At 41.7% G+C, this 24,827-nt stretch overlaps 1 protein-coding gene across 6 annotated transcripts in view; it reads left to right on the top strand.

Annotated features, from left to right (window-relative positions):
* Positions 1-24,827, top strand: part of RAPGEF2 (Rap guanine nucleotide exchange factor 2) — a 191,446-nt gene that overhangs the window by 37,875 nt on the left and 128,744 nt on the right. For all 6 annotated transcript variants that reach the window (XM_075421642.1, XM_075421645.1, XM_075421644.1 and 3 more), the window contains exons 2-3: positions 21,112-21,182; positions 24,725-24,781. In XM_075421642.1, the coding sequence (XP_075277757.1) occupies positions 21,112-21,182; positions 24,725-24,781 (128 nt within the window). The remainder of the gene's footprint in view (positions 1-21,111; positions 21,183-24,724; positions 24,782-24,827) is intronic.

The following is a 24,827-nucleotide window of genomic DNA, read 5'->3' on the forward strand; positions in this document are numbered from 1 at the left end:
GACAATTTAAGCTGTAGTATAGCCCTGAGTTTACTTGTGGATTCTTATGTCACACTTACATGTGGCTACATCAGAGATGTCTAGTTCCACAGTGCTGCAGTTTCTGATGACTGAGGGCTGAGCACTAAACAAGTTCAGTACGCAGGGAAAAGTCCCGTTATGCTCCTTTTCCACCTTCTACTCGTGTGCCCCCCTCGGGTGGGTTACCAGCCTGGGCAGCATGGTTTACCGGCAGGTACTCCGGTACCGTCCTCGACGGGTCACTGGGGCAGGGCTTTGCGGGGGATGCAGCGGGGAGCGGGCCGCACTGTCTGCTGGTGTGGCTTTCTGCAGAGAGGAGATGCTCCTCCGGGGTCTGTGACCATCTGGCTGGCCTCGCAAACCAGAGCATGGAACTGGGGAGCTGTAAGGTGTTCTTAATCCCTCTGCTGTCATCGTCGTTTTTCCCCTCTGTTGGATGCCCTAGATGGAAGGAAGGATTTCTGTCTTCATGCAAGTGCTCTCCCAGGCTTATGGAGAGCATCTTGAGCTTGGGGGCTGGGAGAGTCTGTGGATGAGCAGCTGGCACCTCAATCCACATCCCGTTTCGGTCAGGCGTCAGTTTAAAGATTGCAGCCTGTGAAGTGGGGGATACGGCTTAGCCCAGCGTGTGCTCCCCTTGTGTTGCACCTGCTCTTGGGAGCTGTAAGGTGTTTCCCATTTAGTTCATGCTGATGCGAATGAAAAAAAAAATAATTAAAAATTGCTAAATGGAAAATATTGGTTGATAGGAGCATTGAGAGTGAACTTTTTTTCAGTGCAAACTCAAGTGACAACACGGCTAAGTTGGTTTAAAGTTTTTCATGTGAAATACTGTTTTTATGAAGAACATACCTTTAAAATTCATGTAGGTGGAACTCTCTGGAGTAAATAATCAAGAATGTGTTAAGATCAATGTAAATTTCTCTACTACATATGGGAACTCCTCTGGCATCTGCTGTAGCATACCTGTAATTTGTAATGAACGCATCGTTTGAAAGCTGTCTGGTTCTGGTGTAAAGTGATAGGATTTGCTGAACCCTTTGATGAGTGGACTGAACGCTCTTTTTTCACAGCCTACAAGAAAAATAACAAAGATTCCAATAGCCCCTGAAATTTCTGGTTTGTATGGTCATGTTCCAGGATCTGGGCTATTGAATGTCACTCTGCCATCTTCTGTTGAACTGGGATTTGGAAGTCTGACCCGTGATGCTTGCTTGCAGGTGGTCATCAAGTCTGGGTACCTCAGAGCCTTCTTTCGGTTCAGCGAGGATGAGCTGATCAGCTGTTTGGTTTTTTTTTTTTGTTGAACTTAGTAAAAAGTTTGTGTTCTAGATCTGGCTTTGGCTGTTTTTGCTTCCCTTTAAAGTGGTTATTATAGTTTCTGGGAGAGAATCCCATATCTGAATTGTGGAATGTACCGAATAGATAATGTTTTTACAATTACAGTTTTAGACTTTTCTCTAATTTCAGTTAAAATTTGGCTTTAGTTTGCTGATTTGAAACATTATGCTTTTCCAAGATACAGGATTTTTCAGGGGGGATGGGAGTTGGGTAAGGCGTGCTTTTTTTTTTTTTATTTTGGCATCCGTTCTTGATCTTTAAATGTAATTAAAAACAAAGGACTTATTTTACTGGCCAGCTTATTACTTGGCTTATGTTGTAGTGTGTTTATAGTAATTTTGTCTCTTGATTTAACCTGTCTAGAGAGTTTGTTTTTTTTAAATGAGACATTTTTATGAAAGGTCAGCAAGGTAATATCTTTTTCCTCTGGAACGTATTTTTATTTTTAGAAGAAGTCATTATTAGGGAGATGTTTTGCACTGTTTAGGTCTCTTGACCCTTCTTATCTTGTTGCAAATCTAGCTTCAGTAATCTTTTAGTATTAGACTGCTTTGTTGAACGGATTCTTTGGTAAATAGATTAATCTCTGGGTCTTGTGACTGTATTAATCTTGCTCTGCTGCTTAGGTTTGTTGAGGGATTTCTAATAATTAGGACGTCTTTGTGCTTGGTCTTAAAACAGTTACTGTGTTTTCCCGAGATTCTAATGATGAAGCAGGGACCAGTGGAGACAACCAGATGTATTAGCAGCGTGAGGTTATAGGGTTACTTTTGCTTTCCATGTTGTGTAAAAAGCTTATAAATATTTAAGTCATTTTTGTAAGATACTGACCTGAAACAGAACCATCTAAAACATATTGACTGTGGGATCCAGTGTTGCTATGTTCATGTAAGAGATGTTAAAAAGGAAAAAACAAACTACTTCAAAAAAGTGCAGGCATTTTATTGCGTCTTCTGATACTTCAGCATGGGTGCTTGTAGTAATATCAAAATGTGTTTCTGCAGTAATACAGTTTTTTAACGACGTCCAGGACTTCAGACAATCACATGGTATCACTTCTTGCTGAAAAATTTGTACTTACCAAAAGAGCTTGTTTGACTTACCTCCTCATACCTTTCAGTAATACAACATTCTTAATAAAAATGTTGATGCCGGAGCCAGGTACCAAGAGGCAGTGGAATATTTTGTGTGAAGAAATGAGCACTCTTAATTGTTATGTTTGTTGCAAGTCTGTTTCAGTATATTTCTTCCAATTACTTATTTTTCAAAATTTTACTGTTGCTTCAAACTATTTTAGGATACTTTTTAGTGTCCAGTGAATAGTGAATACAAGAAGCCTTTGTTTGTTTTACACAGTGCTGCTTGGTCAGAATTTTTTTGTTCTTTGGATAAATTGTCAACCCCTAAACCTTTTTCTGTATGTGATGTATGTTGTGTTTAATAAAGCATGCGCTCCCCAACAAAACACGCTCCAGGAGTTGATCTGGACACGTGTGAGCCAGCTCAGTGTTGTGAGTGCATTCCAGGCCCCTGAGACTTTCCTCGGCTGGCTTGAGGTCAGAAATAAAACTTATTCTTGGTAATAGTCATGTTAAGCACTCAAACAGCAGGCTGTTCAAGTGAATGAAATGCCACTAACAGAAGGGCCGTGAGAGCATTTTTTGGTTTGTTTTAATTTGCTTAAGAGAATGAGATTAGAGCCAGAAAATTGTCTTGTCAGACAGCCAGATATTGACTTCTTGGTCTTCCATTGCCAAAGGCTCAAGCTTCTCCAGCTCCCCCTGCGCCGAGCCCTCTGCCAGCTTGCCATGAGAGCCAAGACTGAAGGCTTGTGCGAGTCCTTTCCTTGTTTATTGGGCAAAGTGATCTAAGCATCATTTTTTACAAGATCTGAGAATCTGAGTAAGGCGTGTTTACTTAAAGACTAACAAAGCTGTGTTATTCTTGAAGTCACCTTTTATTTGGAGACAATCTAAAAGTATATTTGTAACTTGAAAGTAGGTAGGGTGAGGGTACTCTGGTTTACTAACTTATAACTCACTTTTAGTAACTGTACTAAGGGGAATTTAATATTAAATATTAACTTTAATTTAGAAAGCCTGGAAAAGCTGAACTTCTGTTTCAGGTCACTTGCATTGGTATGAAGTACTTGACAGGTTTTTTAATATTTAAAAAGAAGTTATTCTGTGACCATAAAGAATGTGTGTAAATACTTGTGTTTTCAAGTGCGTGGTGTTCCCAACTTGTGCTTTCTGTGTGCTTCCCAGCCCTGTAGCTTGTTGCTTCCTGTTTCTTTGCATTTCTTGATTTATTCCCTTCCTGTTGTAGATCTTCTGTACTGACAAACAGGCTTAAAACTAGCTAGCGGGCTTGTGAGTGATGAAAATTGAGACATACAGAGGTTGTGTAAAAAAACCCCTTCTTTCTTCAATCAAAAGAATAAACATCTTGAAAGAAAAGATGGAGCCCTTGATTCACTTATTTGATATGTACCTTTGAAAAACTAGACCTTTGTGTCAACTTTTTCTGTTACTCTTTTCTCTGAATTATCTTTCAACTTATTTTGATCAGGTTTGCAAATTTAATCATTCCTGTAAAACTGTTAGCATAGTACTGAGGTTTTTTTCTGCCAGGGCAAAAATTAAGCTTAAACCCGTGTTTTCTTTGCTAATAAACCTTTAGAATTCCACTCAAATTACTTCTGTAATTTTTTTTTTCAAGACTTCCTAGGTTTAATGGAATGAAAAAGAGAGTCATAAGTAAGTTTTGAAAAGTCTCTGTGATATCAGGCCTGCTGCAACTCAGTTTATTACTGGGACTTGTGTTTTCTTCTTTGTGTATATCTCTGGATCAGTGTTGAATACAGTATTTGCTCCCCTTCTCCCATCCCTCAGGAATTCTAAGTCACTTGAAGCAAAAATATGACCGGTTCGCCTTACATAAACTCCCATAGTTATCAAGTGAGATCCATACCAATGCCACAAGATGCTCAGCTGTTGCTAAAGCCTAAAAAGGAGAAATACCTAAGGATCTATTATACAACATTGTTGCTCAAGAAAATCCCTTATTCAACTGTTTAAAATATAAAAATGGTGTAATGAATTACCAAAGCACTTAATATTTTTGAAGTGACTCCAGAAAGCTCTATTATATAGCACGGTACGAAGCTGACCTGAAGACTTTCTTAGAGTAGCCTGTGCATAGTGTTGTCCTGTCATCTCCCGGCACCCTCGCTGTGCTGACCATTCCCCCGAACGCCAAAGGAGCCCCTTGCCCAGCACCTCCGCCAGCCCAGCATAATATTAAGGATACGTTGTTGACCCTAAGCTACCTGGAGTTATGGGCTGGTTCCATGAAGGGTAGATAGTCTTTGTGTGTACTTCCGTGGCCAACTGCTCCCTACGCGCACTGTGTGTGACTGTAATCTTAACCTAGTAAACAGTAAATAGCTAACCTCTAATAGCCAGCCTCTTACTTCTTACTCAGCTTGTATGTTCTGTAAGTTCACAGGGCAAGTTAATAATTTCAGAGACTAGGTGTTCTTGCATTTAGTCTTGAGTTAGACTTTTTTGATGTTGGAAAGAAAATCAAGATATCCTTGGAAGGAAACTGCTTTGTAATTTCTGAAATCCATGATTTTTTTGATATACTAAAATGAAAATGTATTATTTCAGTGCTTTAAAAAACCAAACAAAACCACTAAAAACATGAAACAAGGAATTTGCTGTTCTTGACTTTTAAATTAATTCAGAAGTTTTCCAAAAAAAAAAAAAAAAAAAACCAAAGGGAAGAAAAGGACAAAGGAGTGCAAGTCAATGGCAAAAAAAAAAAAAAAAAGAGCAGAGCTGACGTCTCGGTGAGACAACTGTTACAGAGCCAGCTAAATCATGACTGTAACATTGGAGAATCTACCCTGGGAAAACCTGCTGTGGAAACTTGAGGAGCGATCGTCCCTGTCTGTCAGCGTGGTCTTTCATCCGTGCAGTACCCACACCAGCAGAGCTGGCAGAAGAGAGCACACAGAACATGCGCTCTGCCCGTACATAGCTTGTGATCCTAAAGCAATCTCTGCAAAAAGGCCTTCCTGATTCTCCGGGGCAGAATTTCAGCTGAGCAGAGGGAGCCAGGACACTAGGGAGTGCAAGTTTCCCCAAACTCTCTGCTTTTTCAAGGCAGGTTTTGGACCACGGTACATACTAAATAGAAATGAGCAATGAGGATTTGGCCGAAGTGAGCGAAGGTGTGACGTGAACTGCAGGTAGCTGAAATATGTCGCTTGTGACAGCGATCCGCAGCCAAATGTTGCTTTGTTTCTAGTCAGTTCAGTTGTGGAAGAATAAATATCAGGGACAAGCAGTATCGTCTTGGTGTCCTGCACTCAAAGGAAGGAAGCGAATGAAGCCGTGGGATCCCCTATTTGAGAACAGCCATGGAATCTATACAAAATTTTCAAGAAAACTATTGCATTGCTGGTTGTTTTCATAGACATATCCAGCTGATGTACTTGAGCTCCTGGCTGCTTCCCATACCTTCACAAGTGCCAAAAAGCTTTAGTTAAAAGTACAGCTGGAACCTACGTAGAACTTTTACTGTGTTTTGCAGGATTTGGCTGGCCATAAAATGTGTGGCGCCTTGGGGCCACTGCTGCATTCATTCAGTCTTTTTCTAGTATCTGAGACTGCTGAAAGAGATGACAATTTCTTTCCTCCTGTGGTAATTTTTTTAGGGCTGTTTGCCCTGTAGCAGCTGCTTTGAGCTCTCCAATTCAGTTTTATGCTGGTCATCAACCATATGTCTGCCTGTTGTGGCTAAATGCTAGTATCAGTGAAAATATAGAAGGGAATGTAGCAGAAATGAAATGAACTAATTTATTTGAATTAAGGATGAGGAAAAAACAAATGGGTAGACATGTTTGCAAGTCTACAGCAATTGCTAGGTTCATGAAGGAGCAAAAAACCTCAGATCTTTATGCAGAAGCGGAGCTGGTGAAATGGGTTAAAAAGGCTGGTGAGGGCAGCAAGGCAGAGCAACTAATGTGACTAGTCAGGAACTTCACTTGGCAGAAGCGCATGGGTCCTGTACGTAGAGGCAATGGCTTTGTAACCCGAAACCACTGTAGTTGTGTCACCCACTGCAGATGACAGTTTGAAGTCTGACTACTGTTTCTTGAACTAGACGGTTTGCCTCAGGCTACTAACCATTTGCAGATTAAATAGATAAAATCCGACAGACGAGCCACCCTTTGATATGTTGGACACTAGAAATAATAATCATGATCTGTGTGAAATGTAACTGAGGATGTTGTTTTAAAATGAGAAAGTCTCAGCCCTCGCAGGCTTCCCTGTCGGTAGTTATCTGGATTACACGTGCTGCGGTGATCCTTCCCAGCAAGGTCAGGTCCCGCCGGACGCTCTAGTTGAGACGCAGCACTGCGTGGAGGCAGCAGGCATGCTCTGACAAAAGCTTGTGACGATGCAGGGCTGGCGTGAGTAACTCCTGAGCGATGTTTCTAGGCCTGGGGGCAGTGAGCCGGATGCAGAGACACCTTGGGTTTCCACAGAGCTAGTTTCGATCCAGCTCTGTTGCTCCTGAGTTGATTCCCTGTGGATCTACCTTCTGCACATCACTCTCCAGGGTTTCTGTGGCTTATTTCACCAGCAGAGAAGTGCTGTCTAAATGTGTGGAGACTGTTGTGGGTAATGCCAGGCTCCTGACTTAATGAGCCCTTCCCAGTGGGGCTGGAGAGCAGAGAGCAGAAGCAGTAATTAGCTCTCCTGGTACCAGCAGAGGCCGAAGGTAATAACAAGGCTGCCTACATCTCGGTTTCTTGAGCCGGACGCCACAGGCGTGGTGTCCTCGTGCCTCGCCCTCCCGGCCCTCTGCAACCTGAGAGCCGATTTGCCTCTGTCACCGTGCCCAGCTTTTGTAGGAGTCCTCTGCTTTTAGTCACACTGTCACTAATCATCCCTCTTCCTCTGTGCCCAAAGCTCAGGAGCACTGGTGAGCACTAGGCAACCACGAGTCCCACCAGATGCTCCTAGAATAAGCCTCCGGGCTTCCACCTGGCTCCTGGAGGAGCTGGCAGTGCCTCTGCACGGGTCTCCTGTTTTGTGTCGTCCAGCACTGTCTTAGGCCACGGTATCGTCAGGAAATGTTCGCTGCTGTTTGAAGTCACGTTTGTCAGTCCTATGTTCTTGTGTCAGACTCAGGAAAAGGAATGGAAAAGTGTTTGTCTCTTTTTCATGTTTTAGGACATCTTAGGTCTGTGCAAGCAGGTAATTAATGTTGGTCATATTTCTTAGTATGCTCTTAGGAATGCTTAGATACTGACGTGGTGCTCAAACCTGTTTAGAGTTTGGTTTCTAATAGCATTGCCAGGGCTTCTGCGGGGCACCCATGGGAGAGATCACACCTATTGTCTGTTGGAGTGCTTTGGGGAGGGCCCTGCTGTAGCTGAGCTCTGCTTGGAGCTGCTCCTAGTGTTAAAAGAAAAAAGTGAGTCGTCAGACTCCATGGTGATTTACTAACTTGGGAGATAAGCAGTAATCTCTAACAAGGAATGTGCATACTTTTAATGTCCGATTTTGGAGTTCAAACACAGGATTTTAAGCTGCTGTGAAGATATGCTTTCAGTGTTTAAGAGTAAATGTCACTTGCTCATCAGTTGATAAGTAGTACCTTGTTAAGATTTGGTAAACTGATGGCTGTCATATGCTCAGTCTAAATTAGTCTGCAAAACAACTGGTAAGCTTTTCCATATCGAGGCTTGGTTTAAATGTTTGTAAATAGCGATGGTTGAGATCTGGGCCAAAATACTCTGTTATGAAACCAAGGGTAGGTGTTTTATTATACATGAGGAATTCAGTGTTGTAACTCTAATTCTTTTTTAACTTAGACCAAGCAAAGCATGTGACATATGGTGCTGCTGAGGAGAGACTATGGAGGCTGAAAAACCTGTTTCCCTTTAATGTGGGTTGGATTAAGATTCTGAGAGGCTGCCTGCTGCTGTCCTGTGGACAGGGGTTTTGTGTGTTGATGTGTTTGGTTTCTCCATCCCACAACACCTGCTGTTGGTCCTTGGGCAGCTGCATCACCTTGTAAATGACTTGGAAATGTCTGTGTGTGTTGGGCCAGTGGGGGGGAAGCAACTAGTGTAACAAATGGAGAGACATTCTTGAACTTAAATTTAAAAAATAGGTTGTGCCTGACAGCTAGATATCTCATTAGCAGTTATTAGAAATGAAGCTCTAGTTGAGTAGGCAGTTTGTAGATCAGCTGTAAGCAGTCACTGCTGTTGAGTTGCCGTGTGGTGCTAACCACGAATCCCCTAGCCACAAAGAAATAGCTGGTAGTATTTCTGTCTCTTTACAGTTGTTGGTAAAGTCACTGAATGAAGAAGCATACAGAGCCAGCCAGGTCAGGTAGTGGAGTAAGCAGTGGATCAGTTTTATTTCCAGCTCCTAGCCTTTTCAGGATCTCGTGTGTGTGTGTAATAGTGGGTGAAAATCCTGTCCGTATGAACATTTTGGTAACCTGGGGTACAAATGCAGTGTTCTAAGGCATAGAATTGGAGATTCAACAAAGAATATAGGTGTTAGGTCTCATTTTTGAGCTTGTCTGACACCGTGAAGCGGATTTAGATCTGATGGATGCCTTCAGCAGGTGTGATGAGATGAGAGGGACTGCAAAGTGCTGAGAAAGAGCCATACAGAGCTGCTAATGGGGGATGTTAGAGAGAAGGATGTTTCCAGATTCTCTCAGTGTAGTTGGGCTTGGACCGTGAGAGGGTGAGAGCACCAGCCCAGGTTAGAGAGGAGGTGGCTTTGGCAAGGGATTTGGCTCATGGAGGCATCAGATGGTCTTCCAGTGCCCAGGAGAAAGTCCAGCCTGTTTGGCAAGGGAACGCTGTCAGTTTGGTTTTTCTGTCTTGTTTTGTGGTGGTACTCAATGCTGCATTTGGGTGGCAGGGTGGTGACCTGAGAGGGGCCCTGCTGCACCACCACTGTAACCCTGCAGATGCTTGACCTTTATAGGTGTTTCCCCATTTGACTTCAAAATTTCTTAAGTGATTGGTGTTCTGCTCCTAAGAGTGCAAAAATCTGCTGAAGTCAGATCAGAGCAGTGTCTCCAGTAAGCTCATCTGAGATACGGTAATTGATTCATCCCCAAGCAGCATTTAAAAAAAAAAAAAAAAAAAAAATCTTCAGGTCCCTTTCAGAATCCTACCATTGCTTATAGGAAGGGAAAAAAAAACCCCAAACAAAACAGAAGATAAAAATTTGGCATTATTAAATGCACCCTCTGTTTCAGGAAATACCTGAGCTAACAAATAACTTTAGGCTTGGAGATTATTTTGAGAAAAGTACTGCAGCATTTTTCTGGTGTTCGCCTCATTTGCACAGTACTATCAGCTCTGGGAGGACGTGACCACTAGAAGCTTTTGAGCTGAATTTTTGGGTGAGGGTTGATTTGACATGCAAATACGTACTTCAGTATGATCATTTGCCTGATAGTCTGGCAATAATTTTCATGTGACCTACCATTGCTGCTTCGAGTAAGATTCATTGCAGTTGGAAGAAATGTCCTGAAATATGTTGCTGTAAATTCAGCTGCTCAGAAGAAATAAATGACCGTGATTCTTTGCTATCTCCTTTTAAAATATGAAATCGAATTACAAAGCTTTTGTTTAAAGTATAAGCTGAACTATGTATGTTTGAATGTTTGAATGTGGGGAAAAATTGTATCTAAGTGAATCTTAATGCTTTGTTTAAACAAATGAATATAAAAGATGTATTTTGGGGTGTAAAGCTTTGAAATCAGTTGTGGTATAACATCCCCCCCTTTTATTTTACCTGCTTTTTTTGATTCATAAGTGTAAAGCAGCTGAGTAACGTGATTTTTCTTCAATGAAGACAAAAGAAAAAAGGAGTGGTGCAGTTTTTCTTCAGTTAATACCCGCTGTTGCCTCCATGGCTGGACATATGAACTTTATTTTGTTTTGTTTGTTTTGTGTTTTTGCTTTGGTTGGTTGTAAGCCAACAAAATAAAATGGTTGTAGGCCGGCTGTAGAAAATAACTCACTGTATTTTCTGTTGATTATAGTACTACTGAGGTATTTCTGCTGCAGGCTCTGGCAGAGCGCGGTTTCCAGCGCGTGCTGGTTTCTTTTGTTTCTGGATGTGAGTTGTCATGGTAATAAGCCAGCGAGCTTCGGCGCAGAGCTCCTTGCCGTGGATCTCCTTGCCGTAGATCTCCTCGCCAGCTGAACCCCGGGTCGGTGGTGGCCGTTTGCAACAAGTTGCCTCTGGAGAGGGTGATCGGGGTCTCCCCTGGCATCGGGGGCCACTAGAAGATCCCAGTTTACAAAGCGGAGAAGGCCCTGATGCTCTGGGTGATTCTGGAAATAACCGTGTTGCTGGCTGGGTTGGGACTGAATTGTTCTTGGGAACCAGTTTTTCTCAACCGGACCGTGCTGTTTGTGTTTCTGGGTTGGTTTTGGGGTTTTTTGCTTGGCAGTGAGAAATGCACCAAACAGAGGGTTGAGTGCGATGGCATCCGGCTCTCAGGACAGTGCTGAAAGCCCCTCCAGTGATTGATTGCCCGGCTTCTTGGCACAAGGAGGCTAATTCCAAGGTCTGGTTTTAGCAAGGTAAAATGCCAGCAGTGCCAAGAAGTTAGATGAAATGTGAGCAGCTGGAACTGTTACAGCTTCAGATGCGGGCAGATGACCAGCGGTGACTGTACAGAGGTGGCTTACTGGATTGTCCCTTCATCAGCCAAACTACATTGCCACCTTAGCCTGTAACTAAATTCGCAAAGCTTGTTAGCAGTGGAAAGCTTTAAAATGTTCACATGAGCAGTTATTGCAGATCAGTTGACAAAAGACAGCCCGTTAATGTCACTGAGACTTATTTTCTTGTGGTTTGGAATACCAGCCCCGTTTAACAAATCTGGTACGTGTTGCGGTTCAACCCGCAGCCAGCAACTAAGGACTAGAAACTAGGCCAAGACCAGGACAGCACTCTACAAAGAACAGTATACTACAAAGTGTATGTCGTTGGGATTTTTGTAGTGATCACAGTCGTTTAAATGATGATTTGAAGAATGAATACTGCGTAGCTGTGGTTACCACTTGGCTGTGATGTTGGAGTACAATCGCCTAGGCTTTACAGAAGTGAAGTTTTCCCAGAAAATAGATTGCACTTGCCCACTATGAGGAAAATTTGTATGAAGATTTAATCTAAGCCAAGTGTGGAGTGATGTGCTTCCTTTAAAGCAATTTGTTTGACTGGTTTAGTTATGCCTAGATTATCTGGACTACAGACCTCGTGCTTGAACTGGTATCACGATTATTAACCCTTGCTGCTTTGAAACCTGTAGACTAATCAAGAACTATAAAAAAAAAAAAACAAAAACAACAAAAAAAAAAAACAACCCACCACCAGCAAAAGTACCTGAGAATTGTCAGATGTTAATCTTGCTCTGACAGCTCTTGGGGAATCCTCTAAGCCCAGCTAACTGCTAACCCTATTTTTAGTAGGCAACTCTACCTGATGTACTGTGGTCTCCTTTTCCTGGCCACCCTGGTTGCTCTACCTGATGTTGTTCTCTAGGCTGAGGTCCTTGAAAATGCTTCTGTCATCACAACTTGGTGCCAACTGGGAGTTACTTTGTGGCTGTTTACTCCAGGACGTTTGTTTATCACTTCATTTTCCCCGTTTGGTTCTTTGTTCCTGATTTCTTTTTTAAAACAAATTTTGTTGTTTAAAAGCTGCCAATCATCTACAAGTAGTTGTTTAAAAATAAGTCCACTGTATTTAGTAGCTGATACATTTGTTAGTGCAAGATTGATTTTAATTTAGTAGGATATCGAGTCTTATTCCATATAGCTAATGGGAAACCTGGGACAAATAACAGACTGTCTCAGAACAACTGGAGACTCTTCTTAGCATTACCAAAAAAAAAGGAAAGAACCCCCCCTAGGAATTGGGGAACTCTGCAACAAAAGATGTGAATGTTTGTGCAATGAGTGTGAAAATAGATAGAACAGATTTAACACAAGCTTCCAACTGTTGGCTATAAATATTGAAAAGGTGCGAAAAGGCAATTATATATATTTTTAATGGTGAATAACTTTAGTGCCTTTCGTAATTATGGACTGTGCAGTCACTAGGAGAGGTCTTTTGTAGTGAAACCATTTTGTTTGCATTTGGACATGCAACCAATGTGTGGATTTTTGACTACAGAACTTAGGCTTTTGTGTTAAGCATTTAATTGTCTGACTTCTGAGAGTCTGGAAAGCAGAAAAGAAATGCATGGCACTACCCTGTAATTTCCTATGCTCATTACTTTGTTCACTGACTTCTACGAGATGGCAGGCTTTAATTTCCCATCTACACTTTCCACGTTTATCCCCATTTTATGGGATGATTATAATCATGAATGTCTTAATTTCTTTACTTTATTCTGCTAAAAGCTTTATGACCAGCAGGGTATGTTGAATCAATTGTACTAAACTTGAACCAGTGTTAGAAGTCTGTTAGTGTGGGTGGGTCACTGAACCTTCCAACTCATTTTTATACATTTGAGCAGGTTCTGCTGGCAAGATTGAAAACCAAAACCTGTTTATGTTATTATATGTAAATCTGTGAAGCATTACATGGAAGCAGGGGTTTTTAACCCACGTCCCATTGGGAAAAAAAATGTAAAATGCAAAGATAAATGTGTGATGAAATTGTCTTTTGAAAGAAGCTCATTTAAAAAGAAAATAATTCACAAAATAAAATGTATTAGAAAGACAGGAAGGCTGATTGAAGTATCCCATTGAAACATCTTGCTTATCTACGACTATTTTACTGTGATCCTATGGTGTTTCTGCAGCCTGTGACTTTTAGAGGCTTTGGAGAAGCGTATTTTTGTTCTCTACTGGGACAACTCCCAGTTAAGACATACCAGGAAAATGGGATTTCTCCTTTTTCTTTATGAGGTTTTGGAGTTGTTCTTGATTAGCTTCATGTGCGGGTACTTCAGCTCCAGATTAAAATTGCCTGTTCCTCCTGTTTCTAATCCAGTTTAAAAATTTCCAGCCGTAACCCAGAACAAATGTCCCCACCCTCCCCACAGTGGAGCTAAAAATACCAATTTTTTGTGTGTCAACAAGTCTTAACAAGATCAATACAATTTCTGTATTCCTTTCCCACTGCTGAGCTGAAGCAGAGGAAGTGAAGACTTGGGCTGGCTCGATGGCCTGTAAACTGCCGGTCTGATAAGGCCCATGCCCAAGCTTAGTCATGCCTGGTTGCTGTGGAGTAATGTTCTGTCATAAATTTCCTGAGACAAATTCATGTGGGTTTCAGATGGCAACATTTTTCAGATCTTTAGTGGCTACCAACACATTTGGCTGAAGTTCAGATAACTAATTTGACATTTGATGGCTCTAACAGACCTTTAAGTTCAAAAGTTGCCTTTTAATCCCAGTCACCTCTGGAGTATGGGTAAAAAGGTATTTGTTTTCAGAAACTCCTCAGTTTCAAATTCTCGTCGTCATTTTGGAGAGCTGTGGTTTGGAGGTAAGCCAAGCTATTGCCTGGAACAGGCAGGTTTTGAAAAGGTAGACGAGGCTGCTGGGTGACAAACTGGGCACAGGAAAGCTACTCTTCTATTGTCAGTTTTCTTCCTGCCCCGTCTACCTGGCTTTGCTCCCCAACCATCTCCAGCACCACTCGTTCTAGTTTTCCACCCTTCCACATTTTACATTTTTCCTGTGCCCAGCAAAAGAAAAGGAAGAAATGATAATGGCAGTGTGGTGTGACAGATGGTGCTTATCGGAGCAGCTCTGCTGAGTTGAGTTCCCTTGAATATCTGTGTCATGAGTTTTGAGTTTCCAGGCTTGCAGCTTCTCTGGGAGCTGATTGTGCTGCTCTTTGGGACGGGGAGGGCTGTGTTGGGCTGGATGGTGACTGGGTAGGTCTAACTTGCTCTTGGTGGAAACACAGGAGTCCCACAGGAGTAGAGAATAGCAAGTGGGATCTGAAACTGTGCTGAATGTGGCTGATGAACAGGATAGGAACTTCTTCAGCCCTGCTGGGAGATCATTGAAAAGGGTAGTGTCACCTGGTTCTGTAGGTTTTCTGTTTGAAGAATCAGACTTCAGTATTAAAAATGTCAAGTTTGGCTAAAGAAAATGCTAATTGATCATTATGCAAAACTGAGAGACCAAGCTTTGCACCCTAGGCTATGCTTAGAAACTGAATGTATTAAGAATTAGCCATATTATTCTGTGTTCAGGAATGAACTTACAGTAGTCTTTGATACCTTACAATTTTTTATATACTTCAGAATAGGTTGTTATAAAGGAAATAGTTGTTTCAGGTAATTTTACAAAAGTAAATTACATAATCTATATTCATCCTTAAAATATGCCCCGTGGCATTTCATTCACAGAAGTACCAATTTGGGCCATTTGACATATGTAATTTCACTTAAATATTTCATTTATATCTGTGCAGCTGCCAATTCGGCATCGAGTCAATAAATTGTTTTCATACAACTTTGGCTTTATTTTTTTTAAGCCATGGATCTCTGTGTACACTAGTAAGAAAGGCTTGCAGAAAAATGCTGTGGTAGCTTACAATGAAGTTAAAAAGAATAATTTCTCTTCAATTGTAGTGTAATAGATTGGATTATGGCAGGCTTTCCATGTGGCGGCCTCCCCCACCTGAATATGATGGTCCTGATGTAAGAAAAAGAATGTCAAAAATTTGTAGTACATGACAAATACTTAATTTTAATCTCTTCAACAAATTAGTCTTGGTATGGCTCACCCAGAAGTCTGTGCATACCTGGGCATGCTCTGCACAGTAGCTGTGAGTGTGCTGAGGTTTTTTCTGCTGCTGGGGAGCTGGAGGTGAAGATGAATACTTCATGTGTGCGTGGCAGGGGTTTTGGTATCATCAGTAATACCGGACTTTTTTGTCACGGTGTAAATTGGTTTCTGTGGTTTTACGCCTGTCTTCTGGCAGCATAATATTTGCAAGACGTGAGCTCACCCGTAGGTTAAGGCCTTGCCTTTGGGGATAGGTTTGGCTGGGATAACTGAGGTGGCTTCCCCCGCCGCCTGCCCTGCCTGGCCTTTGCTTCCGAGGGTGCTGTCTCTGCGGTAACTTGTGTTGTCTCCGGAGCCGCTGTCGGTGAGAGCCTGGCACATTAGTGTGAACCCGATGTGAGCGAGCGTACGCGGGAGCAGACACTTATCTTCTGTGGACATGGAAATTTCTGTTCAAGCCAGATGGGATTCATGTTGCTGTAGTCCAGTCTGATTCTTTTGCCGATGCTGGCACTGCTTTGGGCTCGGTGAGCCAGTACAGGCAGGTGCTAAATCAATGCTAGAGGAAAAAAGAAAATATAAATGCTTGGTTATAGCTACCTGAGTGGCTGAGGATCAGATTATTTCAGGTGCTGCATGCAAGAAAAAGAGGGTAAAAGGCAGTATCCTGCAGCTACAAGACTTAAGCAACCTGAGATTGAACTGGGGCTTCATTGCTTGACTAGAAAGAAAAATTTGGTATTGCTGTTCTTGTTAGTATAGCACGATTTGGGGAAAAGAGCATTAAAATGCTTGCAGAGAAAAAGGAGTTTCCACTTTGAGCTAAAATAACTGTTTAGTCAGCCGTACAGAAACGACAAGTGCCTCCCTTCCTGCCAGCAGTTTTGTGGTCTGTTTAGACCCATGGAAGGCTTTGAGGTCCCACCTTCTCCCTGCCCCACCAGCCGCTGCCTCTGTCACCCCAGCGCTGGACCTCGTGCTCGGGTGCTGCTGGCAGCGAGGCCTGAAGCTCCATCCCTGTGAGCAGGTGCTCCTCCGGGCCCGGGTGGTGGCAGGAGCAGGAGAGGGAACCCGGTTGGACCTCCCATGTTCACAGCAGCAAAACCTGGGCTTGGGCTGGGGGCTGGAGCTGCCAAGTGTTCCTCCCCCACCCCGTGTGCTACTTTGAGAAGATGCTTTTTTTTTTTTTTTTTTTTTTGCTTTGTCCAAGATGGTGAATTAAGGAATTAACAAAATTTCTTCATTTAGCTGGTATGAATTTGGGGCCAACATTCTGGTTTGGGTTTGTCTGGTTTGTGTAACTGGCATTGCCAAATATGTTTGAAACCCAAATGAAATGGATGGAAATGTCTGGGCATACACAGACGCAGGTTTGTGTGAGAATGGAGAGCAGGGATAAGGCTGCAGAGCGATGTGTTTCTGCAGATCTAATTGAAGTTGAGCTGTGTTAAAACTTGAGTCTCTCCATTTTGTTTCAAAGTACAGTCAAAACTTTAAACTGAGACATCTGACGCTGTGGAAACAAACAAATTAAGAAGTAACACTGAATTAAACAAATTTTGGGCTGTTCCACCCACAGCAACCCAAGCATACGACTTTGGCTGCAGTACAAATTTAAGCGTAGCTTAGATTTCAGTCTTTTAGCCTTCATTTAAAAAAAAGACCGTGCTTTAAAAACTGTGCTGATTTGTGCTTTGCATTTAATTTTTGGTTTTGGAGTTTCTGTTGAGATGTTTTGTCAAGCTGTTGCCACAAGCTTTGTGTAGAACTTGATTCTTGTAGCAAGATCAGCTGCGCCTTTGCATTGCTTTTTCAGCCATCTTTATTCAATTCTGCCGGGTGGGTAAAACTAGAAAGCAGACAGTTGGTGGTTCCTCCGTGCTTCTGTGCAAGTAGTCCTTGCTGTAGCAGACTGTTTAACCAGTTGTGTCGGTGATGATTATCTTTGCTCCTCCTGATTTTGATTAACTGTTGTAAAGTTATATTTTTTGAAAATAATAATAATAGTTATATTTTATTTAAAAATATTATTATTCATGATAATAAAATATTTTCAATAATTTTGAATAATAATACACATTCTTTGTGTAAAGAATTACTTTCTCTGAAGTTTTGGTGGCTCGGTGTGCCACCTTGTGGTAATTTGAGTGTGGGGGTTATGAAAGCAGCTACTGATGCAGCATCAGCCTGTGCTGTCACCTGCGTGCTCTTATAGATTCTGTGGGTTAGTTGCAGGCAGCTGTCAGGGACCCTGCAAGCTAGCAGAAATGTTTGTGTAAGTCACAGTGCAGTTGAACTTAGAACCATAGAAGAGAATCACAGAATCGGTCAGGTTGGAGGAGACCTTGAAGATCATCGAGTCCAACCATTAACCTAGCACTGTCAGTTCCACCAGTGAGCTGTGTCCCTAAGCTCCGCAGTTACATGGCTTTTAAACCCCTCCAGGGATGGTGCCTCAGCCGCTTCCCTGGGCAGCCTGTTCCAATGCTTGACAGCCCTTTCAGTGTAGAAATTTTTACAAATATCCAATCTAAACCTGCCCTGGCACAACTTGAGGCCATTTTCCCTTGTCCTGTTAGCTGCTGCTTTAAGGTTTTGCTTAACTAGCTGGCGTAAATCACATAGGCAGGCTATGTCCTTCTCAAAACACAAGTTCCTTTCCTGAGAATTTTAAAATTGTAGATTTTTGGCAAGTATCTAGAATGTCAAAATAAAAAACTTTCATAGCTTATGCGCCTCAGCCTATGTACGTGCATTGTTTTTTTGGAGTGGTTTTGATTAAACCGTCATTTCAAGCATTCAGAATCTGTTACAGGATTCTACAACACTTGGCACAAGTATTTCTGAAGGACTCTTGCATTCCATTAATTCACTTTTAATTAAGACATTGAAACAGTTATTTACGTTTGATAATGAATACGTTTTTCAGGTAAGCAAAGCATAGTTTTTTCCTGAGATAAATGGAAAAGTGAGGTGACCTAATGACAATAACTTGATACTCTGATTATTTTTTTCAAATTGCCCTTGTACTCTGTAATGCTGCAGACTGACTGGAAGTGTGCAGTGCCTACTGACAGTATATGAAAATATATTCAGCTCTTTGGACTCTCCTGTAATTTTCTGTACCTTCTGCTGTTATGAAGAATTTAACTGGAAGGAACGATGCTGGCTATGTGTTAGTTAAATGTCACTGCCCAACTTTTGGTGCTAGAGGGAGCTCGTTCCTGCCAGCCACCCTCTGGAGAGGCACAGCTGGCAGGGAGGGCTGCAGCACGCTTTTTGGGCACAGTTGTATGATTTAATGCAGTGCAGATCAGCCGCAGTGTTCTGATGGCTGCTGGCTTTGATCGGAGCCGCTGCCTGGAGCACCGGTCTGTTTTCTTGCTGCTTTTTTTGCAAATCCAAAGAAACAGTTCTCTCTGTGATGAGATGTCTTCAACTTTTATCTTCCCTCTGTTGCTGCAGCTAGCAGCCATGATGGAAGCACAAGTAAAGATTTGTTTAGGGTGGTTTTTTTATTCTTTCCCACTCCCCTTTTTCTAGATCTCCAGGTGCAGATTTGACAGGCAAGGAGCTCCGCCAGCTGCAATCCCTGGTGTGGGGATGTCTGGGATGTTGTATTTGCAAATATTTGACAAGTATGTATATTTTTGAAGAAGGATTATTTATTTTTTAAAAAGGGTTCACTAAACTTATCTTGTCTGTTGCTAGTGCAACTGGTCAGAATGACACCCTTCAGTGGTTGAATGCATTCCCCCTGCCTCTGAGCCGCTGCAGCTGCATGTCTCCAGGAGCGCAGCCTGTCTTCTTTACTGCTTTGTACATCTGCAGGGCTTGTCGCTAAGTCTGTGTCATCCAGCAGTTTTGGAAACCAAATGTCCATGGATCCCTTTTACCGTGCACTTCCACTTTTAGATCTGTGGATCCCTGTAAACCGGAATCTGTAATGTTCTTTATTCATCTGTGAATCCCTTACTGCACGTAAGACCTGTGCCACTCGAGAGGAACCTCAGTGCAAGCTGGCAGCGGAGGGTTATTCTCCTTCTGTTCTGTGCCTGTCTGTTGTTAGACGGGCTTGCTGGAAAGAAATTACATTACCACCTTCTGGCCGGGCTCTTTTCCACGTAATCCGCTGCTACAGGCACCTCAACCCCAGCGCTCCGCTCCCAGCTCCCCAGGGCAGCTGGCAGCTGGTGCGGCAGAGTCCGGCGCATCGGGATGAGCGGCAGCGGTGCCAACGGCACTGTCGGGCTTCTGTCTTGCCCTGCCACCGGCACAGGGGTCCCGGGAGCCTCGGCTCCCCCCCAGCCTGGCTGCAAGCAAGCAGGTCACTGGCTGCGGCAGACGTGTGATTTCACACAGTTTTATTGGTATTAAAAAAAAGGCAAAAAAGCAAGTGCCCACTGTATTTTCTCTCCAAAGCCTTCTGTGTGGAAGGTCCCTCCATCCCAAACCATGCATAATTACTGTTGTCCTTCATGTGTCCTCTGTTCCTCGCAGGAGGACCAAAGCCTCTAGAGGGCAAAGGGAGCACAAGGACCGGAACAGAAGCGAAATCACAGCATTTTGGCTTGTGCATTTCTTTCACTTTTCCAGACTGAATATTTGCTTTTTTCATTGTGAGAAAAAGATGTTCTTGTCAATACTAAATGAAAGACATCTACTTAGTCTTAACCACCGAGTGTAACTGCTGGTATCTTTTCTAATCTGCAGCATGGTTTAAAAAGTGCAGTAACATTTCTACTTTTAATATATTTAACTAGATTTTATTTTTCTTAAATTCAGGTTCTCTGTGTGATTGCAGTTCTAAAGTCTTTGCCCAGATACCACGTCTAGCATTCTTTCATTGAGTCTGAAAACAACTGTTTCTGTACTTCACAGTCAATTTTAAATAAACGAAGTTTTCCCAGTGACCAAATCTTTCATTAATTTATAGTTTTAATATATTTCATTACTTGAAAACATGTCCTTACATCAAGTTATGAGAGTGTTTGGTATTGGTGTCAAGTTATTCTCAACTTTGTCAGCCTCAGCTAGTGGTTGTGAGCCACTGCTCGTATTTTCCAATGAATTACGGATAATAGGTTGTCTTTTAACTAGCGCATTTAAAAAAAGGGATGATGAAACCTCAAATCCATCAGCCAAAGTTAAATCACCCTAGAAGTTATGGGCTGCATGGAAGTTTTCTCATAAGTGCTGTAGTGATTGTAACTGTAACGTTAGCAAAGCCTCTAGGTTGGCGTTAGCGTTCCCATGCTTGCATCTTAGGAAGTTTTAGTCTTGGATGTTGTTTTCATATCTTTATTAATGTGGTTTTGTGAGCTGGTTATTGGAGGTCTGTAATGGTTGAATGTAAAACTGCCATGTAACTAGGATTGTATTTATGAGGATTTTTTTTAATTATCTCATGCCAATAATCTTCTGTTCGTGCAGTGCTTGTGGCTTAGCTTCCATCTGAAGAGGCTACAATTTTAGAAAAACTTATGTACAGTAGGGAATTTTGTTAGATTGTTTAGGACTTTTTCTTTCCCCTGAACATGAGGCTAATTTCCATGAGCTTGCGTTGCAGAATAAGTGAAGGTTTTTGGGTACGTTGGCATTGGGAAGCAGGACAGTGGTAGTTGCAAAGTAGCTCCCTGGAATTCTGGACCAGGCTTGTTTCCTGGACATGAGTGATGACAGCAAAAGCAGAAAGGTTTCTGTGTTTGTATTTTCCAATGTGGACGTAACATCATTCTTCCCGCTGTCAAGTTCCAACATGTAATCAGAGGTATTCCTGCAACGTGCTTTTAGCCTCTTGTAAATGTGTTATTTCAGATATCCCTGCTGCCGCTATTAGGACAGCTCTGAATGCTTTGTAAAAACAGTGTTGTAACAGCTTGTACCGAATTGAGAATCCTAATGTGTTTTCCTTATGTTTGTAGGATTTGGAGATTGTCTATTCCTATTTACATGGAATGGAAGCCTTGTCTAATCTGAGAGAGCATCAGCTAAGGTATGATACTTTATCATTAAAAACTTATACATTAATGCACTAACAAAGCAAAGGAACCCTAGGTTTGGTAACTACGTGCTCCTCTTGTGTACCCGACCTCTAACTGTGAAGCTGGCTGTCACTGCATCCGTTTCTTCCTTTCTTTATTGTCCTAACACATTCTCCTTGTATGTGTGCATGTGTATAGCCATGTTTGTTCTTCCTAATTTCTATTACAGATGTGTTTGTTTTCAGACTTTCAGACTAGAAGTAAATGGTTTACATACAGAGTACAAGTTCCATTCCTGAATGAAAGTCCATACATAATCCCAATCATTTATGTAGTGTGATAGTCATGATAGCACAGTCTGTTATTCAGCTTCTGTTTCAGTTTGTGCTGGCTTTCATGCAGAAGTTTTTGGACAAATTATGTACTACACATGCAAATAATACTTAGTAAAAAGTTACCAATAAATGTCATCCACAGATTTTTTCATTAAAATGCTTCATGAGTCAAATCCAGTAAAAGCTTCCAGATGAACTTTCTATTTTTTGTAGACGTGCGTTTATTTGATTTTAAGTCATTGTTTTGATTGTCCTTACTTAAACTTCTTACAGTTGAGGTTTCTAAGGGTATTTAGACATCAGTGTGAGGCTGGCAGATACAGGAGGAGGCCAGCACATCTCCTGTATACGGGGAGGGAAGGTGAATTACTATTATTTTGCATCCTGGGGTTTGTCAACATTTGCCACATCTGAAGATTCTGAAGCAACTTTGACTTGATTAATACTGGTTTAGGTTCCAGTTTCTGGCCTTTTGCTTCGTCACTCGGTCAGAGTCCACATTCTGAAGCGAATATTCTGTAATTTGGAAAAATAAAGGGCGGGGTTTTCTTTCTTCCAGAGTGCTCAAGACACATTTTGCAGTGTGAATGCTGACTTCAAAGTAGTCTGTGTAATTACTCCTGCTTAGGAAGGAGGCCATGATCACATTCAGTTAAAGTATTTCGTCTTATGTTATTGTATGCCAGACTTTTAACGCATTACATTTTGCATAGCTGGAGTGGAACTGATGTTAACTTGTTTATAAAGATCAAAGTGTGCACATATGGCTGCGTGGTATGTTGATGTGCGCTGCTTGGCTTCCTGTGCAGAATGAGGTTCTTGCTGAGGAATGTGTGGAACTCGGGCTCGCTCTCCCGGCACAGTGAATTCCTAGAAGAGAGCTTCTGTTTACAGTACCATACATGGAAAAGACTGGGCTCCCGGCAGATGCAGGACAGAAAGCTTTTATGGTATCCTTTAGGATACAACATTGCTTGTGGTGGTGGGATGCCACAAAAACCTCTGAGATGCATTAAAAACTGGTACATTAAATATAGCCTCTAGTAGTGAATAACTTACTTTATGGCTTGCTGATGATCTCATTTTGAATTTATTACATTTGTTTAGGAAGCAGACAAAGATCACAGTCGAACAAAAATTAGACACCAATACTGACCAGAACTAATTCATTTATTTAAATATTTGAGGAAGGAATCTAGTTTGTACTACTTGGTCACTGTAATTTCTAACTGTTCCTCTTTAACACAAGAATTAAAACACTTGGCTGCCTTCTGTAAGAGGCATTTGCTCCCTATTACTGTCCTAATGATGGGCCCAAAACACTGTAAAACTCGGACACTGCCAGTGGTGAACTTGCGTGACTTTATCAAGAATGTCCTTCCTTCACTCCCAATTCAGAGGGGAACAAAACTGGCTTGTTAAAGTGATTCTGTTTGCTATAACTCCTGCTCTTAGATGGCCCATTGCCCAGCATCGTTTCAGGCCAGAAGGGCACAGACTGTCCTCGAGCAGTATTTTAGTTTTTAAATCTGACTGCTAACAATTACTTTTCTTCTGGTATCTTCTTACCAGTAACCTCATGTCCACTCTCCCCTTCCCTCTCAAAACAGAAGGCCAGAGCAAGAAGGTGAGGACCCCGGAGGTAGAAGCAGACAGTAGCATTTCGGTGCCTGTAAAGGATTTTAGTGGGGAGCAGTTTCTGAAAAAGAGAAAGTTCTGTTGTTCAAAACTTTTTTTTTGCTGTGCCAGGGTGCAACAAGATTTTTCATTAGCTGAACTTGATATTCAATACATAATACTTAATTATATACAATACAGAAATTGTCTATGAGAAAAGTTCTCAAAACCAGTCCAAAGACTAGATCTGAAATACTGGTGTGGTAGAAAGGCTGTGGTAGTAAAACTTGACTTTTTTTTTTTTTTTCTTTAGCAAACAGAATGAAGTTCTCAATTTTCTATTAACAATTTATGAATTATCAAGATACTACTGTAAGCCTGCCACATCTGGACAGAAAAAGCATTATTTCTTAGTGGGCTGAATTAATAAGTCCTGAGAGAGATGAGTGCTGCGGTAGCCGTTTGTAGCAGCCTGTTGGCTATTAAAATGAACTATTTAGGAAACAATGGGAAATGGCGATAAGAAGCCTTTTAAATGTCACATCAAACCTAGATCAACTCTTCCAGACCTCAGATCAACTTTTTTGAGACTTATTGCCTGAGCAGGAATTCTTCAGTGCTTCTGTCCGCTTAGGATACCATTGCGGGCAGCTGGTCCTTGCTGCACCAAGGTTCTGATGTTTCATCCTGTGAGGAATGAGCATTTCTTTCCCAAATTTGAATGTAGTTCCCAATTCGAATGTTCACATGAGCCTCTTAGGCAAATCTCTGCCTGACCGTCAAATAGCCTTGGTGTTTGCTGTCTGCTTCTGAGCCGTGGAAAGTCCAAGGGAGGCAGTGGGGTTTGTTTCCTTCCCCCCCTCCCAGTAATTCACAGGGTCCATTTTCTTAAGACAATAGACAGAAATGGCATGTTCATTTTTTACAGCAAGTTAACATTGCATTTCCTAATACGTGCTAAGTTCTATTATAGTTGCTCTCTATTATGTCACGTTTGTCAGGCAGACAGTGAATACGAAAGTGCCTTAATCCTCCCTTCTAGACACAGGATTTTCCTGCGGGAAATTCTCTCCACTTTGAGCCCTCTGGGATTTCAGCATTAAAATCTCATGATATTTTTTAAGTTGCTGAATTTTAGCAAAATAAGAAACATTGCTTTACCATGCAACATAATTTCTTGTTTTATCTACTGGGCCTGACTTGAAAAAGGGAGCAGTTTTTATATTGTGGTATCTCTGACCAGTATTACATATCATAAATTTCCATCCATTTCCGAAATTCAGAATTGTTTCCTTCTAAAGCAACTTACTTTTAGCAGATCACTTTATAAAATGATCAGAATAATTTTACCCATTTTATAGGATTTTTTTTTTTATGGGAGCAATTACATCTAGTGCCCTAAATCAAATCTGATCTTGGATGAACTAATAACTTTAACGCTTAGATTTAAGAATTTGTTCTCTTAAATTAAAAATCAGCTTAGCTTTAAATTGATGGTTAGTTTCTGCAAGTGCTGGTAATGCTGACTAACTTTAGATGTGAAGTCTTTGTGACACTGATAAGGATTGTAATTAAAAATGACTTCTTTCCTTCTCTCTTAGACTGATGTGCGAAACCGTTAGATATGAAAGGCATGAAGCAAATGAAGTTCTATACTAGTAAGTATTTCTGCTTCCTTTCTTATGATTTTCAGAGTTAATTCAT

The sequence above is a fragment of the Opisthocomus hoazin genome, chromosome 5, assembly GCF_030867145.1.
Source record: "Opisthocomus hoazin isolate bOpiHoa1 chromosome 5, bOpiHoa1.hap1, whole genome shotgun sequence".
NCBI lineage: Eukaryota > Metazoa > Chordata > Aves > Opisthocomiformes > Opisthocomidae > Opisthocomus > Opisthocomus hoazin.